The sequence below is a fragment of the Squalius cephalus genome (genome assembly GCF_949319135.1).
Source record: "Squalius cephalus genome assembly, chromosome: 8".
Lineage (NCBI taxonomy): Eukaryota > Metazoa > Chordata > Actinopteri > Cypriniformes > Leuciscidae > Squalius > Squalius cephalus.
The window spans coordinates 35,731,968-35,749,498 of NC_137129.1; the positions used below are offsets into that span (position 1 = coordinate 35,731,968).

Consider the following 17,531-nt stretch of genomic DNA (forward strand, 5'->3'; position numbering starts at 1 on the left):
CAGTTGTGTAGCTGTCAATGAGATTTCATCAAAAAGATCTTCATTTGTGCTCCAAAGATGAATGAGTCTTACAGGTTTGAAACAACATGAGGGTGAGTAATTAATGTTTTTTTTTTTTTTTTTTTTTGGCTGAACTATCCCTTTAATCAATAATATCACAGTATGCTATGTTAAAGTTTAGGGTTAGGGTTAATCAAATCAGGGTTATCAGTGACAGTGCCTGGTTTGCAACCAGAGTTTGAGTCTGACTTTACCCATTTTCCCTTTATATTGCCAGAGAAGTGGCATAAATACTTACGATGGAAAAAAATTCAGTTTAAAAGTTCTGTTATTCTAATATGAAATATTCATTCACATTATAAAACATTATGGTAGTAGGTCACTACAATCTGCATGTTGCATAATATTCTTTATTGTCCTTTACATACATTATTTCCTTATTATTGTTCACTTTGTTGTACAATTTTTTCCTCTCTATTCATTAGTCAGTGGTCCAGTGTCCAGTATTGCGGTTCTGGAGATTCAGCCATTTTGTGTGTCTGATTTTTTGCTGGTGCAATGAGAACACGGCCTGATCCAATTTGTGTTGGTCACCAGTGTGAAATGGCGGTCGGCTGGGGGACCGGCGCTCTCCAAAGCCTCTCAGCTCTCTTCCTCTCCTCATTTTTCTCTCTCTTTCACTCTTTCTCTCAGCTGGTGATGTGCCACTCTCCCAGCACCTCAGTACACTGGCACCCAGCAAGACCACAACCCAGCAATCAAGAGACGGCACACATATACATGCAGGCACTGACAGAAATACACTCTCTTAGTCTCTTTTAAAAAAAAAATCAGAATCACATTGATATCGTTTAAATATTCACTGAGATATAAATTACTTTAAATTTAATATATGTGTGTGTGTGTATATATATATATATATGTGTGTGTGTATATATATATGTATAGTATAGGTTATACTGTAAAATTATTTAAAATTTAAAATATGCATATTTAAAATTTAAATAATATATATATATATATATATACTGTATATGTCTTCAAATATAATATTTTACGACATTTATAGAAACTATCTCGCTTAGTGTCTTTTTAAATAATCAGATTATCATTTTTTTTTTTTTTCAAAGTTACAACAATTTTTTTTAACTTAAATTAAATAATACTTAATATAATAGATGTATAATATAGATTATACTGTAAAATTATTTAACATCTAAAATGTTAATATATATATATATATATATTCAAAGTTACTCTTTCTGAGACATTTATTGAAGACGTTTTAAAAGAAAAAAGAGGATATTCCTTGACAAATGAGCCAAATAAATTTCATAACTCATAGAAAGACTTCAAAATAATTTTAGTTCATGATAGAGAGAATTTAGTATATTCTTAAGTTGAGTTTTTGAATAAGATGGCATCAGTAGCATTCATTTTATACATTTTTATGACTTTATTTCTTTATTTTATTTACATCCTTTCCACAATAAGATATGTTTCAGTTCTGTTTGCTCCGTTTGACAGAAAATGCAGTCCCCTAACAAACTACAAATCAAAAGGTGACTTCACAAAGTACTTTTAAGCCACATCGAGCACACGCACACTCCCCTTTCAACATCTTTAACACAAAAACACATATCTTGCCATTTCCCCTTCAAATACACACACTCACTGTGATTTTGGCAAAATTGCCATGCTTGACGACCATATAGTCGACGACGTAGCAACAAAGAGAGTGAGCGAGCGAGCGATGGATGGGGGGAGATGGGGGTGTTTGTGTGTGTCATTTGGTGAGTGAACATAAGTGGCACTGAGGCAGTGGAAAGGTAGGCTGATGGAGAGGGCGAGGTAAAATTAGACAGCAGAGTGGCCACCTTTTTCAGCCAGAGCTTAGGACGCCGTCCGAGTACGAATGTGGCCATGAGCCTCGCCATTCAAAATGGAGTTTTGTTAAATAACCTGTGATGGCTCTCGAAAGAAGCGCAGGTGCTGTGGCCGAAATGGACGAAAGAAAGACAGGAGGAGGAGAAGAGGTTGAACACACCCCAGGGAACCATGGGTGAAAAACCTTGCCCAAGGGCACGAGCGAAGGGTAGAGGGGGCCTTCATCACACAACTATCCCTCTCTTTTTCCCCTCCCTCCATTCTTCAGAGGAATTGTCAGTCTATTTCCACACAGCCTTCCTAATGTTTTCAGATGCTGAGGTGCTGTTAGCATCACCGCGCTAGCCGGCGACAACACGCATACCTTATAAAACAGCCTTCGATCCTCCAAGAGCAGGAAAAGCGTGCATCTTTCTGTCGATTTCTCTCCCTTTTGTCACTTTTTCACCTCCCTTCACAGGAACGCTGACATTTGTTGAGCCCACATCAAAAATAACGCTTAGCCAAGTGCGCAAGACGATAAAAGAGACAGGAATCACGAAATTAGTCTGAGGACGAGGGAATAAGAGATCTGTAAGTTTGTGTGTTTTCATCCATGTTTGAATTGTGAGGCCCACTGTTGATTCGACTCCCTGCCGCACTCGTGTAAGAAGCGGTCGGTAAATACAACCCAGTTCTCGAAGCGCCTCGAAACTGTGATTTTTAAATCCCCAGGCCGCATAAACGATGCAAGAAAGAGTGCGTGAGAGAAAGCAAAACAAGAAAGAAAGAATAATTGTAAGAAGAAGAAACGAGAGGAAAGGGGGGAGGAAGCCGGCGTTGCAAAAGTGCCTTCAATATGTGCAGGTCTGAGCGCCCTCCGAGAGGGGCCCCGATCGATACCAACTCGGAGCAATAAAGCTTTCTCCCTGTCATCTCCACAGAATACAAAGCAGAATGGGGGAGAGAAGGGGAGGGTGGTGGTGGAGGGGGGATAGAGGGGTGAAAAGCTGTTCCGCTAGCCAGACCAATTTCCTAACCCTCCCTTCTCCTCTCCCTCCACCTTTTTTAGCCCTCCAACTACTACTACTATGTACAACACCTTTTCTCTCCCTTTTCACGCACTTCTCCCCGTCCGCCTCGGGTCGAGGTGTTGTGTCTGCTTATATTATTAATAGTGTTTGAATAAATAAACTTAATAATTCATCCCTGCAGTTTTAACCGGATTGATAGCGGGTGAAAGATTCCGCAGGATCCAGCCGAAATGAAAGAGGCATGCGGAGGGACCGGCCGCCGGGTTTGAGCAGGCCGGAACAGGTTTGAGGTCGTAGCCTTAGAACGAGAGAGAGAGAGAGAGAGATGGATGTGCAGGTGAGGAAAGAAAAGAAAGACGTGCGGCGCAGGCGGCGAGGAAGAGGTCAAATAAGTGTTCTCTTTAATTGAGAGCCAATTTAAGTCCGGTGCAATCGATAAACCCATACACCAAGCAATCTGCCGTCCCCCATAACGCATACATCATGCTGTTTAGTTGCTTAGCAGGTTCTGTCACGGACGGACACCGTCCCCCAAATGGGATTCGCAGACACGTCAGATTCACTACGCTCTTTGAACTTGCCGTACGATTTAGAATTCTCTACATTTTGTGCTTTTGAGGGTCATAATTATACGCTGCCTCTCTCAACGTCTAAGCCCTCCCTCTTATCCTTTATTAGGAGACAGCTGTGTAAATCTTCGTTGCCTTCTCCTGTCATTCCCTCCTTTTATTGTACGATCACAATGCACCTGCACTCACTTTTCTTCTCCTCTTTGTCTCTCGTCCTGCGTTTACTCATATCTTAATATGGCTCCTGCCACTTTTTTTTATTTTTCCTGTCCACTCCATCCCTCCATCTCTGACACCTCCTGTCGGGGTGAAATAATAGAAGGACAGAGGGTCGGGGTGGACGGACAGAGGGATGGAGGAAGGGTAGAAGCGTCAGCCTCCCTCCCTGTTTTGTGTGTTCCCCCGGGGAGGGTGGTAATAATGGTAGCCATACAGGGGAGGGGGGAGAGGAGCGATTATTGTCTTGTAGGGAGTCAGAGGTATCGATCGGCCCAGAAATATGTGGTGCGCGAAAGAGGTACTGTATCGGATATAATATACACTCCTGAGACGGCAGGCGCAGAGGCGCACACACACAATAATACAAAATACCAACCGAGAGACACTCACGTACACACACAAATACAAAATACCCACCGCCGGAGAGGCTTGCGCATACTCCAGCACAAATATATTTACGTAAATCCTCTTTTAGAAACACGTGCAGCTAAGATGCACTTGAAACACACAGCCACAGCTAGAGGCCAAGAAAATACTCCCGACACTGCCCGTAAACACACACAACACACTAATACAAATAAACCCCAGAAGATTCTTAAGAGCTGAAAAGCCTCTTAAAAATGCATTAAAATACAGAAGTGTTTTTTTTCTCTCTGTAAGAACAGAAAAACATTTTGACTTCAACATTTTAGATCTCTAAACTGCATGTTGTTAAAGTCTGCTACATAATATATATAATTAATTTACACTATGGCAGTCAGAAATTACGGTGCGCCTTTGTTTGAATTGTGTATTCATATTTTTACTCGACATGTTAGAGAGCAAATTTGTTTGTCTGAACAAAACCAAACCAAGTTATTACTTGAACACCGAACATTCAGGTTTTTAGTTTGATTATCACATACACGCTCACAAACACACACACACACACACACACACATGCAGGTCTTTCACTGCTGTTGCCTGGCAACGTGGCTAGGTGTCCTATTGGAGAGCTGTGCTGTCCAGTGATGTCATGACCGCAGCTGACCAGCACTGCTGTACCGAGAGAGAGAGAAGGAGAGAGAGAGGGAAATAAACTCAACGACGAGGCCTAGAGTTACCGTAAAGTTTTGTTGTAATTGTTGTTGTAAAAATCTTATATATACATGATGTAATGCAACTAAATGTATTATTAAATTGTACCATGTCTGTAGTGAATCTTGAATACAAAACCTGAGCAGAACATGATGCAACTTTATTAGTATATTTCGGTTAGGGAGAGCGAGAGAGAGAAAGTGCGAGAGAGGTCTACTTTTAAACCTGTACCCTCCATTGTTCTGCTCCATTGTCTTTAAATCAGGTCAACAGCCGATAAGATTTAACACCCTAACCTGCCTCTGCATCTCTCCTTGAGACGAGGGGGAGTCACGGCTGTGCTTGAAGTATGGGAAGGTGTGTGTGTGTGTGTGTTTGCACTGCATCTTTAGAGCCCTGCATTTGTTGTTTTGGTATTGCATTAGTTTGGATCAAAGGGATATTCCTGGATAAAGCACTATGGACGGTGTTTCTTTGTGGTGTGTTCCGGATTACCACCAAAAAAAATGTACACTTCTTTTTTTTTTTTTTTTTTTTTACAAATTAATTTTTTGGCCAGTTTTGCACTTACATTGGAAGTCTGTTAAATGATTAGCCCTATAGACGTCCAGACTTCCATTTTTGTTTGTATGGCTTAAAGGGATCGTTCACCCAAAAATGAAAATTCTATCATCATTTACTCAAGTTGTTCCAAACCTGTATGAATTTTTTTATTCTGCTGAACACAAAAGAAGATATTTTGAAATATGTTTAAAACCAAACAGTTGTGGGGCACCATTGACTTCCGTATGAAAAAAAAAAAATTTCTTCGAAATATCTTTCTTTGTGTTCAGCAGAAGAAAGAACGGTTACACTTTATTTTAAGGTTACATTTTACTTAGTCAAATAAGTACTGAGTAATATTAATTAACTACATGTACTTACTATAGAGTTATGCATAAGCATAATTTACTGTTATTACTATAGTAAGTACATGTAGTAACGTGTAACTACGTCACCTTAAAATGACGTGATACCGAAAGAAATTCATACAGGTTATTTTTGGGTGAACTGTCACTTTAAAGTGGTAACATTTCAAATGAATTTACACAAATATTATTTTTGTAATAATAAAATAATAAATACTGAATAAAATATTAATTTAACTTGGACTGGGTAACACTAACAAAAGTGAATTTAATGTTTAATCATCAAAAAAAAAAATTGCAGGTTATCACTTTTTACAGTGTACAAACTTATATGCCTTTTTTTCTCCTGCATGTCAGTTTTTACATTTAAAAGTAGACCGAAGCAAAACTATATTTGTACGTAAACATGTTTGTTTACCCATCCTTTGGCGCCTAATTACATCAAAACTAATTGAGCCAACGCAACTAGTCTATGATCAGCAGGCCAGCGTTATTTAGAGCCGTCCCTGAGAGAGACCCCGCCTCCCGTTCCTCCGGGGCAGACGTACCCCTCACTGGCCTCCCCAAAGGTCAAGGGGGGCAAGACCAGGGGGAGGGGGGATGAAGGAGGGTGTGCAGCGGAGTGACCCTTGACCCTAACACACGCCACCCAGCATCCCTCTTTCAGTCCCTCGCACGGACACACACACACACCCACGCGCCGTCTGTCACGGCCCTGACAGGCGTTACTGAAGAGCTTGGGGGGTACATAAAAGGAGGCCCAAAAACTTGCTAAACCCCTGACCGTGACCCTGAGCATTACACACACACATATTCAGAAGACAGATCCATTATGAGCGCTGGGGTAAAAGGCTTATATCAGAGGACGCATCAACTGTCCTGTGTGTGAATAAGTGTGTGTGTGTAAGGAGGCTGTGTATGGTGTTTGGGAAAAAGTGTGAAAGTTTGTGTATGTATTTTTAAAACAAATGCAAGTAGGTGATTTATGGGTGTTGCTTGGATATTGCACGGTTAATTCGGTAGTGTAACACAAAACACAATGTTTCAAACATTTTCTTACTGCACTTCTAAAATGTGTAATATTATTAGTTGTATTTGTACAACGTTGTTTATAATTAATAACTAATAATAATATAGTTATAATAATAACTGAATGTTTTGTAAAGGACAATTCAGACACCATATATGCAAAGATTAGACGTTTAATGTGTTCTGTTGAGTTTTAATTATTTACATGATACACCGCTGAAATAAGCCTTTTCAAAATATTTCCCTATATGATAAAAAAAAACTGTTGAGAAAATGTGTTGTAAATATTAGACGCGATATAGACCGTATGCTACAGCATATTGAACGGACTGTATAGGCTAGGTCTGTCCCTCAGAGGCTCGTTTTCATATGGCGTCTTTCGTATGACAAATAAACTCTAGCCTATTAATATTTAAATCGCATAATGTTTAGAACTCGATATAAGTTAGCTACTTATGTTGTGCAGATAATTATATAGGTTACATTGGGATCTCACGGAACGGCATCAACATAATTTACTCTGAAAAAAGATCAGCTTTCCAAATGTAAATCTCAATTAGACTTGGAAATTGACGTAAATTTAAAATGGACATGGAAGAAGTTAAAGCAAACGACTTATAATATCGTTCATTTATGCCTCTGTAGCCTACAGGTTCTCGTCCAGCGTGAGACTGATTTAGTTTCGGACTCTCTTTTAATTCACAAAACTCGAACCTATTTAGCCTACACGGAAATTAGACTCCTATAAGATAAACGTGACGACGAAAAAGTTAAAAGGTGGAAATGTCAGAAGGAAACGTCCTTTCGATCTGTGAAAACTCTCGTGCTGGTTTAATAGCCAATTGGTCTGCCTTTTAAGTTAAAACATATTTACACCTAATAGCAGCTTTGTTAATAAAGACCACAACCTTTATATATATAAAATAAACATGACAATAAAAAAAGTTAACGTCGAAAAATATCAAGAAATCGCTCGTTTGATGTGTAAAGCCGCTCGTGAAGCCGGTTTCTCGCATGGTTATTAAAGGTACCGCTGCCCTCTTGCGGTTCATTGGCGCTATTTCAGTTTCATTTTCGCTGGGCAGATGTGGTAATTTTTAGCGCACCGAGAACGAGCAGTGGAAAAGATAGGCGTGTGAAGAGCGAAAATGATATACACTTGTTTTTCGTTCTTGTGATGAGCACTTTCCAGCCACCCCAGCACTTTCTTATGCTGACAAGACCTGTGAATGTCTCTCCCTCTTTCTCTCTCTCTCTTTCTACCTCCTTCTTTCTCAACATTAAGCTGCCCACAACTGAACAACAAAGAATAACCCCCCATTTCACCTGATAAATGTCTCTAGATAATAACTTTTCCTTTTGTGTGTTTGGGTGTTCGGGTGTTCACTCTTACCCGTGTTCAAAGATGTCAGAGGAAGTGTAGGGGGTGAAATAAATTTAGCGGTGTTTGAGGGTGGAGAGAAAATGTGGGAGGGAAATGAGGAGAGAGTGACTGTATGAGCCCTTATCTCATTCATTCTTTTAATGTGACAATTAGTTGAGCTGGCACAGCCGAGCACTTTTCAAGCTAGAAGTTTGAGTCTATAGCCTTGTTGAGTTAAAGTTGAATATTTAAATAACAATATTAATATTTACTCTGCAATTTGCATGAGTTCTTCAGCGAGAGCGGTGATTGGCCAGGTCATTAAGATGCCTTGAGGTGGACTGAACTATCGCACACTGATTAACCTGAGAGTCTCAGACAGAAGCAGACAGAAGGCTGTGGTTTATTTATAAAATGGCGGCTATGGCGAAATGTCTGAATTCCAGGTAAGTCAGTGTCTTTCTCTCTCGCTTTCCTTCCCTCTAATGATCTCTCGAGAGGGGGCCGCAAGGTTAATTAGCTTCGCCTTCACTAACAGACTCTGCTAATGAGAGGACATCAAAACTAACTGGACTAAGGCCTAAAGTAATGAAATGTCAGGAGCAAATCTCTAGAGGAATGCAAGAGACTTGAATATCAGTGTGTGTGTGTGTTTGTATATGAGGTGTAATCTATGTTGGTGCAGTGTTTAGAGCCCTGGTATACAAACAGTGTGTACATGTGTACACTTTTCTTATATATATATGAAAAGAGTATGAAAAATCAGTGAAGTAGGCTATATGTTTTATTTATATAGCAGCTTTCCTATACTCAAGGTCACTCCATAACCAACAACCAGACATTGGACAGTCACACTAGATTACAAATAAATAAACCACAACCCAATAGCACAAATATGACAGTTAAAATAAGCAGCTAGATGGAGAAGCCAGATATTGTCAGAAAAGATTTGAATGTGGGAGATCTTGTGAAGTGAGCAGTTGAGAGGGGGTTGGTTTTGTTTGTGTGTTTTTAATGTTTTTAAGGTGTTCACATGATGGTTTACGGGAGTATATTAAGTTGCCATTAGGGCAGTTTTGCATTTTTTCTGCATTTGTGCTTAAGCATTATGTTATAGCAGCAACATTTTATGAAACAAAACACTTTTAAGGCTTTGTACCTTTTATCTGTAGCCAAAGCGTTTAAATCGCAGTTTACAATTTGAATGTTGTTTTCGAATCCTATACAGAGCATTTTATTACTTTGTGTTTTACTAAATACTTTGTTTGAATCTTTAGTAATAATCAACTAAAAGAAAAGGTTTGGTTCTTTTACAGTAATGCTTACGAAAGGAAATTTATGCAAGTGATATGCCTCTTAGATTATTAAAGCAAAAATATTTGATCATAGCTTTAGTTTTGGTATAATTATTAGTTATTTAATAATTATTCAAATTTTAATTTAATCAAATTTAACTTCATTTAATAAGGTAATTTGTTATGTATTTGGCTGTTGGTTTTATCAAAAGTGACATAGCGTGTTCAATTTATTCTTTCAGAATGTGCATTCCCATTTTAATATGAATTAATAGGTGCATTTTTCAAAACAATTATTTGAACATAAGAGCTTTTAAAGGCTCTCAGAACATGACTTGTGAATTTGTTTCTCTCAGTCAGCTTTACTCTTTAGGAAGATGTGACTGATGCTGTTTGATTGAGTTTTTCCAAGAATATCTCTCGTTACGCTCTGTGTGTGTGTGCACGCGTGCGTGTGTGTGTGTGAGATGAGAGTGAGTGGAAGGCTACACGTTTAAACAGGAAATGGGGTGACACTAGACTGACTCACACAGCACAGAGGTTTGTGGGTAATACTGACAGAAACAATGGCATGTGAGTCAACCTCAACGTTTTTCATACTATTTTGTATATCATCAAAATAGTATCATCGGAAGGATATTTCCAAGTGGCCTTCGTGAGGGTTTTGGCGAATTAGTCATGTTTATTGTGTCCTTTGAATAAAAAGGTCAGTCATTACCGAAATACACCACAATCTTTAAATAGCGTAGCTACACTGTAATACAGAATTTTTCATTTGTAAATATTTAAAAGGGAATTATTTCCTTTCTTTTTAAGAGTCACGTAAGCTTCTGAAGATAAATGTTAACATTTACTTTATCCAACAAAACAATCAATAATATATATATATATATTAACATTGATATGATTATATTCAATATAATATGTTATGTAAGCTAGCAAGGGCAATAATTGTGGACTAAAATGTTGAGACAAATTCTGTGTTCATCAAATATACTGTAATGGAGTACCATAACTTTAAAAAATTGTATTATATGACGATGCACAGTATAGACTTTTAGAAGTAACGCTCTGTACGAAAAAAAAAATCCATAGAAACATAAAAAAGGTACTGGTGATTTTCTGTTAAGTTTACAGACACTTCCTTTAACCCTTAAACACAATGTGTAATTCAAAATCAATATGGACAATTCCTTCATTTTAACAGTACACTATAAAAATGATATGATCAATAAGTTATGAGAACATATGGTTTTACATTGCATTAACTCATCAAAATAAGTCATTAAGTCAGTTTAATGTAATTTAAGTTGAAATGACTTAAACATCCAAGTTGATTGTACTTAAAAAAAAAAATTAAAAAAAAATGAAGGAAGGAAGCAACTTTTTTTACAGTGAACATTGGGCCCTTTTTTACATACTTCTCTTTACAGTGCAGTCTTATGTTTTCTTTATTGGACATCTACATCAAGTTAAGTTAGTGTCTCTCTATATTTATTTTTACAGTCTAATCTATCACAGCCTCATTGAACCATGTATCGTTATCAGCCACACTTGTGCTGTGTGGGCTTTATAGTTTATTATAGATCATAAAAGTTCTCTCTATTGTATTATATGTTCATCAAATCAGATTTTGCTTTCTTAATTTTTTAAGAACATTGGTTTTCTAAAGAAATTGAAAATGAGAAGCTCTTATTGAATCTTAAAAGCTTCCTGGACCTTTCTTTTTAAGAGTGAAGGGTCTCGAGTCAGACACACAGATGAAGGAAGTGCGAGACAGTTTTATGCAACCAACACGTCATATTCGCTCATCTAGGCCCTTTCGTGGCTTTGCATCATGAAAAAATAACGGTGGCTCATTGACCGTGATTTACACTGTGCTTACGATCTCTAGTTCACCTCACCAGCGTGACTGTCTGGAAGCAGGTGATCAATCTTTTCTTTCATTTCCAATCATTTGACTATCAATATCAGTGAGTAATTCATCCTAATTTAGTAACTCGCTTGAATGGTGTGGGTGGCGGAGGCAGAGGTTTCGTTTGCCTCGGTTGGAAAGTGGCTTTAATTTGACTTCTATGACTAAAGCAAGTGAAATTTGTGAAACATCCACAAAAAAAAAAAAAAGCGCCCACGGTCGTAATAGTGGCATATAGACCGAAGGAGCTGTTCTCATCGAGTGATCAGAGGACAAAGAGTGTTGAGCAAAAAACTATCCGGTGAGTCAGAAACACACCACCTTCAAGAACTCATTTAGGAAACATATCACACACTACTAAAATGCACCTTATTCTAATATTACTGTAATATCAGGCTCATAATTTGCTTTCTGTTTGTGGTTATTTGTAATGTAAATTTTAGTTGAGACTGACTTTCCGTGATTCGTGCAATCGTCGATTTATGCGTTTAAGTTCTGATAATTTTTAATGAAATATTTTAGAGATGAGGTTTACGTCATTCTAAAATCTAATTGTATGTTTAAATGTCTAATTGAAATGTTTAAAGTATTAGTAGTTACGTAAGTTGCTGAAATTCAGGTTTTTATTTTATTGCATTTTAGCGTTTAGTAAAACCATATAATTTGACATTTTTTAGTTTACATCTATTACGTTAGAATAATTACGGCATGAATTCCTATTTCTTTTTCAAACTGTGTGTTTACGTCTTGATGCTGCGGCACGTTTTCTTAATATGGTTCAAATTTAGTTTACAGTGTTATTTTCATTTGGCGTTTTACTAACTGACATGATTGCTTCCATAAAAAGAGTCTTTGTAATATGTTTTGTGTTCAGCATGCACGTTCCAGCCGTGTAATATGAACTAATTTAACAATAAGTGAACTGGACAGGGAAATCAATTTGCTCTTGGAAATGGCTGTGTAGATGGTCTGATGTGGCCATCAATTTCACCGTGAGTAAGAAAGAGAAAAGCTGTTATCCTCCTGCGAAGTGCAACACGTGCTCTCGCGGGATGAAACCCTCTCCTCCCCGCATTAACAGCTATTGCGGGTGTGTTTGTGTGTGTGTATCTGTATGAATGATGCCGTGCAGGATGGGACATGCCCCTCCATCCTTGTTGCTCTCTGGGAGGCGCAGGTGCTGTATTAGGATGAAGAGGGTGTCAAACAAGACCAAAACAGAATGAAATAGAAAAGTAAAGGACAAAGGAAAGACGGATAGAGCCATTGAGTTTTGACTCTAAGGTGTTTGTTTCGGTAATTAGAGGTTTTGGATTAATTATGACCTACAGCTTATTCTATATTATATTATATTATATTATATTATATTATATTATATTATATTATATTATATTATATTATATTATATTATATTATATTATGTTATATTACATAGAGGTAATTTCAAAGATGTTTAAGCTCAATTAAATATCAAGCTATTTGGAATGTTATGTGAATAAATTGAATCATTTGCCAAGCTATGAGACACACTTTGCTTAATGTAAAATGAAACAAATATTTATTTTTATTTTCTATTTCTTACATAGATGCAGTTTTTTGATCTCATAAATTAAAAATTAATATGAAAATATTTTGGATTTTAAATAAAGGGAAAATATTTTTATTAAAAAGCTCAAAGTGGTGAAATCTTAAGGATCCTTGAGTAAAATTGAATCCGCATTAAAAATGTGTGAATTACTTTTTGGTGTCAAGGTGTGTATTTAAATATTAAATTGTTATTAATAGTTGATTTTATGTTGATATAAATTTTAAAAATCTTTTATCTAGCTTTATGTATTTTTCACAACGTCCTAAAGCCTAAACCAGTGAAACCGTGACCAGTTTCAGCACCAATATACTTTTAAGTCTTTTGATGAATCTTTATGATGGTTATTTGTCAACTACCCTTTATGTGGTTGATGATATAAGGATGACTGACAAAAAAAAGCTAAAATCCAAGAGATGTTTTCAGTCAGTTCCTCTCTCTGTTTCAGTAGATATCAGGATGTCTAAAGCTGTCGATGATGATAAGATGGGGACTGAGTTTCCAGTCGATAGTACAGGTAAAAAATGATTACTATGAGTCTGAGTGCTTTAAGATGTAGTAAATGTTATGTTATTATATGCATTATCTACAGAATCTATTGTTATTAGTATGTAAAGTCATCAAGGAGATTTGTGTGATGATATTGTGGGAGAGAAACATTGCATGTATAAGCATGTTTTATCATGTACACTATGATTCATGACTATTCCTAGATGTGTTAGTGTGTGTGTGAGTGATGAGATTTTGTTTTGTCATAATTCTCACATTTTCCACTTGGTCTGAACCACACACAGAACACTTTAGTCAGCCGTGGCCTCAATCTGACACACACACACACACTGCTGCACCATACAGTAACCCAGGTTAAACGCTCCATGGTATTCCAATAATACAATGCCTCTGGCTAACCAGACCACACTTTTGTTGATGTGAGGGCTGGAGCCTGAGGCACTATTCTGACCTGATGTGTCCTTGCGCGTGTGTGTGTGTGTGTGTGTGTGTGTGTTTTTACAGACTCTGAGAGGAACAGTCCAGAGGCCAGCGATCAGGTGAGTGAACAACTTTCAGAGCAAATTTTATGTTAGTTGTTCGAGTGCATCGGTGCACGGTGCATCAATATTGAGAGGTTCTCCAAAAACGTGACCATTTAGATCAGGGGTGTCAGAGATCTGGTTTTGAGGAAAAACAAAATACACATATTTAGCATATTTGGGAAAAAGAAATTCTAAAACCATTTATGTTTTTTATAAAAATCAGTATCGTTAACCGTCAGATCAACTGTCCTGCTGTAGCCAATAAGAAAGCTAATAGATTATGTAAGAATGCTAGAGCGTTTCTTTTAATTACACGCAGCGTTCGTCATTTGCAAATGCTTGCAGGGACAGTCCCGTGGCTAACATGCTCATTTTCCCACTTTGAAGTTTGCCGCTTACTGCAATAACAATATGGATAAATGCAATGAAAAATATGATGGTGAACTTAGTGAACTTTACAGTTCGTTTCCACTGAATGAATATTAAACACGATGCATCAATACTGATATTTGACTAAGAAGCAGGACTGTGATTCAACGAACACACTGTAAAAATACAAATAAATCAAGATTATTGGAGTGTTTTACAAGAAAATATTATTTGAGGTTTTCTGCTTTTGCAAAATTGCATGTTTAATTCAATGTGTTCTTTCAAATTAATTGTAAAATTGACTAGCAATTTCCTAGTGAAAATTGTTTCTAACCCTTCCTTTTTAAGCCTAAATTTGTTCTGTTATAGATCATTTATTAAAGCTAAAGCGATCCAGTTGAGGGCAGTGAGTTTTGTCCCTAATGATTTGTTCCTGTCTCATTCAGATCCAGCCAATGAAAACAAGTCCGTTCTGCCTGTCTCCTGCACCCAGCAACACAAAGGTGTGTGTGTGTGTGTGTGTTTGTGTGTTCATGCCTAATGCTTTTTTATTTTGACCGTGTTCGTCAACATGGATGCCCTCGGGTGATTATACGTGAACATTGCAATATGCAAATGAGAATTCTTTAGTCTGTTTAAACCGCATTCCTAACAAGATGCCAGGCAATTTACACGAGAGAGAGGAAAAGTGAGCTATGACGCGTGAAACTTATGAAAGGATCCGGATCGATCAGAAGTGAGGTAAAAAGAGAAGGTTCGACCGATCGCAGGGCAGATGCAGTTAGTAGAGAGATTCTGGATGGATATTTACAGAACTAAACGAGTTAAACTGCTCCTCTTCTTCTGAATTTGTGAGTAATCAAATTAATAACTGAAAGTGTGTGTGTTTACTTATGGAAATGGCCTTGTGTGGTTCTTGTCTTTGACAAGAAAAGACATGAAGTGGTAGTTGGTATAAGCGGTTTATGATATTTAGTAATGGCCTTGTGTATTTGCATATTACTTGCAAACTAGCTGTGCCAGTAATAAATTACAGTGTTAATTTAATACAGATAAATACATAAAAAATTAGGCTGTTTTAGCATTTTGTAGTATTAAAGTGTTTATTTAATGAATTTATGATAATGAAATTAAAACACGCCCACAAAAAATGTATATGCTAAATAAATAGTACTAAAATAAAAAGGTATTTTTGATATTGTTGCCATTTTTGTGATTGTGTGTGAGAACACTGATGTATTATATTATTAGTGTTTATGTGTATATGTATTATTCATATTCCATATATTGTTATTAATAATATATATGAATGTGTTTTATAGGTTAAAGCCGAGGAGGCCATTGAGATGACCAGTGTTCACGCTCCTCCTCCTCCTCCAGTTCAGCCTTCTCTACCACACACACAACTCATGCTGGCAGGCAGTCAGCTCGCAGGGGTATGTGCTTACACACACACACACACACACACACGTTTTATGGGGACTTTCCATGCAAATAATGATTTTATACTTTACAAACTGTATATTCAATGCCCTAACCCTACCCCTAAACAGAACACTCATAGAAAAAATAACATTTTGTATCATTTATGAGCTGTTTTCCTCATGGGGACCAAAAAATGTCCCCACAACATCAAATATTTCTGGTATTATTACTATCCTTTTATCCCCAAAATGTAGGGAATACATGAACCACACACACACACACACACACACTCACATGATGACACAAATAGGTATGCAAGTGAAGTGAATGAAAAATGTTTGAGGGGAAACAAAACAGCACTAAGCAGTTTAAAATAACATTAGATTGTTTGCAACTTCACTTTATTCTTTTATTTAGTTAAAGCTGAAATGTCTCATTTTCAGGCATATGGCTTAAATGATGTACTACTTCAATAAGTTAGCTCCCCTGATATTTTAAAATACTTATTTTTAAAATAAATATTATTAATAATAAATTTAATGAACCATTTAAAATATATGTTTGATCCGATTAAATTGTTCTTGATTTGTTTGCATATTACTTTTTTTTTTATTATAATTTTAGGTAAAGTGTAATATTTTTTAACCATTTTTTTAAATTATTTAAATATTCAGAGACAATGTTATTAAGCCATTTGTAGTTTACTTCCCTCATAAAGCTGAACTCTGGCTTTGTGGCACTTTTACTTCAACCAATGGACCCTTTTCACAGGCTGGGATGATATCGCAAATCTAGTACAGTTTTTCACATTTTAATGTTACATTTTATATATATATAAAACACTATACTTTGTTATACTACCGTAGCAGTAAATTTAATATATATATATATATTTGCTGTCGTCTCCCATTCACCACTATAGAAGTTTACCCAAATATGACACCTATGACTTCTGCTTCTGAGAACCCTGGAAATGTGAAAAGGGTCCGTAGCATGAGTTTGGGGCAAAACTATTTGTTAGGAGATCAGTTTGTAAATCCTGCTCTGGAAGTAAACATCTGAATGAATGACAAATATGAATATTATATGGATCGCTTTTTTTCGCTCTCTTTCTCTTTTGCTCTTCAGTTGCTTCTATTAACTAAATGCAACATGCTTTCGGTTGATGTATAACCTTCTTAGCTTAAGCATGCTGTGGATGCCATCTCAGGGCCTGCTTGCTTAAGAGAAGGCGCCACAGACGCTCCAGCCTCTGCTGCTTGGTGACGCTGTTCTTCTCTCCACCTTTTCTCTCTATCCCTCGCTCCTCTTCTTCCTCTCTTTAGCTGGCCGCTCTCCTCCCTGCACAGCAGCAGCTGTTGTTGCAGCAGGCTCAGGCGCAGCTGTTAGCCGCAGCCGTGCAGCAGTCAAACGCAGCGCATGCGGCCCACGCAGCTGCCGCAGCCAATCAGCAGCAGCACACGCAACAGCAGCAGGCCAATCAGGCAGCAGCACAAGCCCAGTCTCAAGCCAAACACGAGCAAGCTCCGCCTCCTCTTCTATCGCAGCCTATCCAGCTCACTGCCCAGGTACCTTCTGCGCTGCCGTTCTACGCTTTAGGAAAGTGCATTTTTGATCAGAGGCTAGATTGGCATTTTCCTGTATTTCAATTCAGGGAACGCTCCCGGTCAAATATACTATATATCAACAGCATCTGTGGCATGCAGTCAATTATGAACAGAAAGTTATTGCAATTTATCCATTAGTATTAGGGCTGTCAAACGATTAATCGCGATTAATCGCATCCAAAATAAAAGTTTGTGTTTACATAATATATGTGTGTGTATGGAGTATAATTATTTTC

At 37.4% G+C, this 17,531-nt stretch overlaps 1 protein-coding gene across 11 annotated transcripts in view; it reads left to right on the forward strand.

Moving 5' to 3' along the window:
• pou2f2a (POU class 2 homeobox 2a) overlaps positions 1-17,531 on the forward strand; it is a gene marked incomplete at its 3' end in the record, with an annotated part of 82,128 nt that overhangs the window by 35,620 nt on the left and 28,977 nt on the right. For 5 of the 11 annotated variants that reach the window (XM_079878628.1, XM_079878626.1, XM_079878623.1 and 2 more), the window contains 5 exons: positions 13,309-13,377; positions 13,875-13,909; positions 14,710-14,766; positions 15,586-15,699; positions 17,014-17,256. In XM_079878628.1, coding sequence (XP_079734754.1) covers positions 13,320-13,377; positions 13,875-13,909; positions 14,710-14,766; positions 15,586-15,699; positions 17,014-17,256 — 507 coding nt within the window. In that variant the 5' untranslated portion in view covers positions 13,309-13,319. Of the gene's footprint in view, positions 1-8,412; positions 8,512-13,308; positions 13,378-13,874; positions 13,910-14,709; positions 14,767-15,585; positions 15,700-17,013; positions 17,257-17,531 lie in introns of those variants that run through there. The other 6 variants (XM_079878629.1, XM_079878627.1, XM_079878624.1 and 3 more) reach the window with 4 other exon arrangements.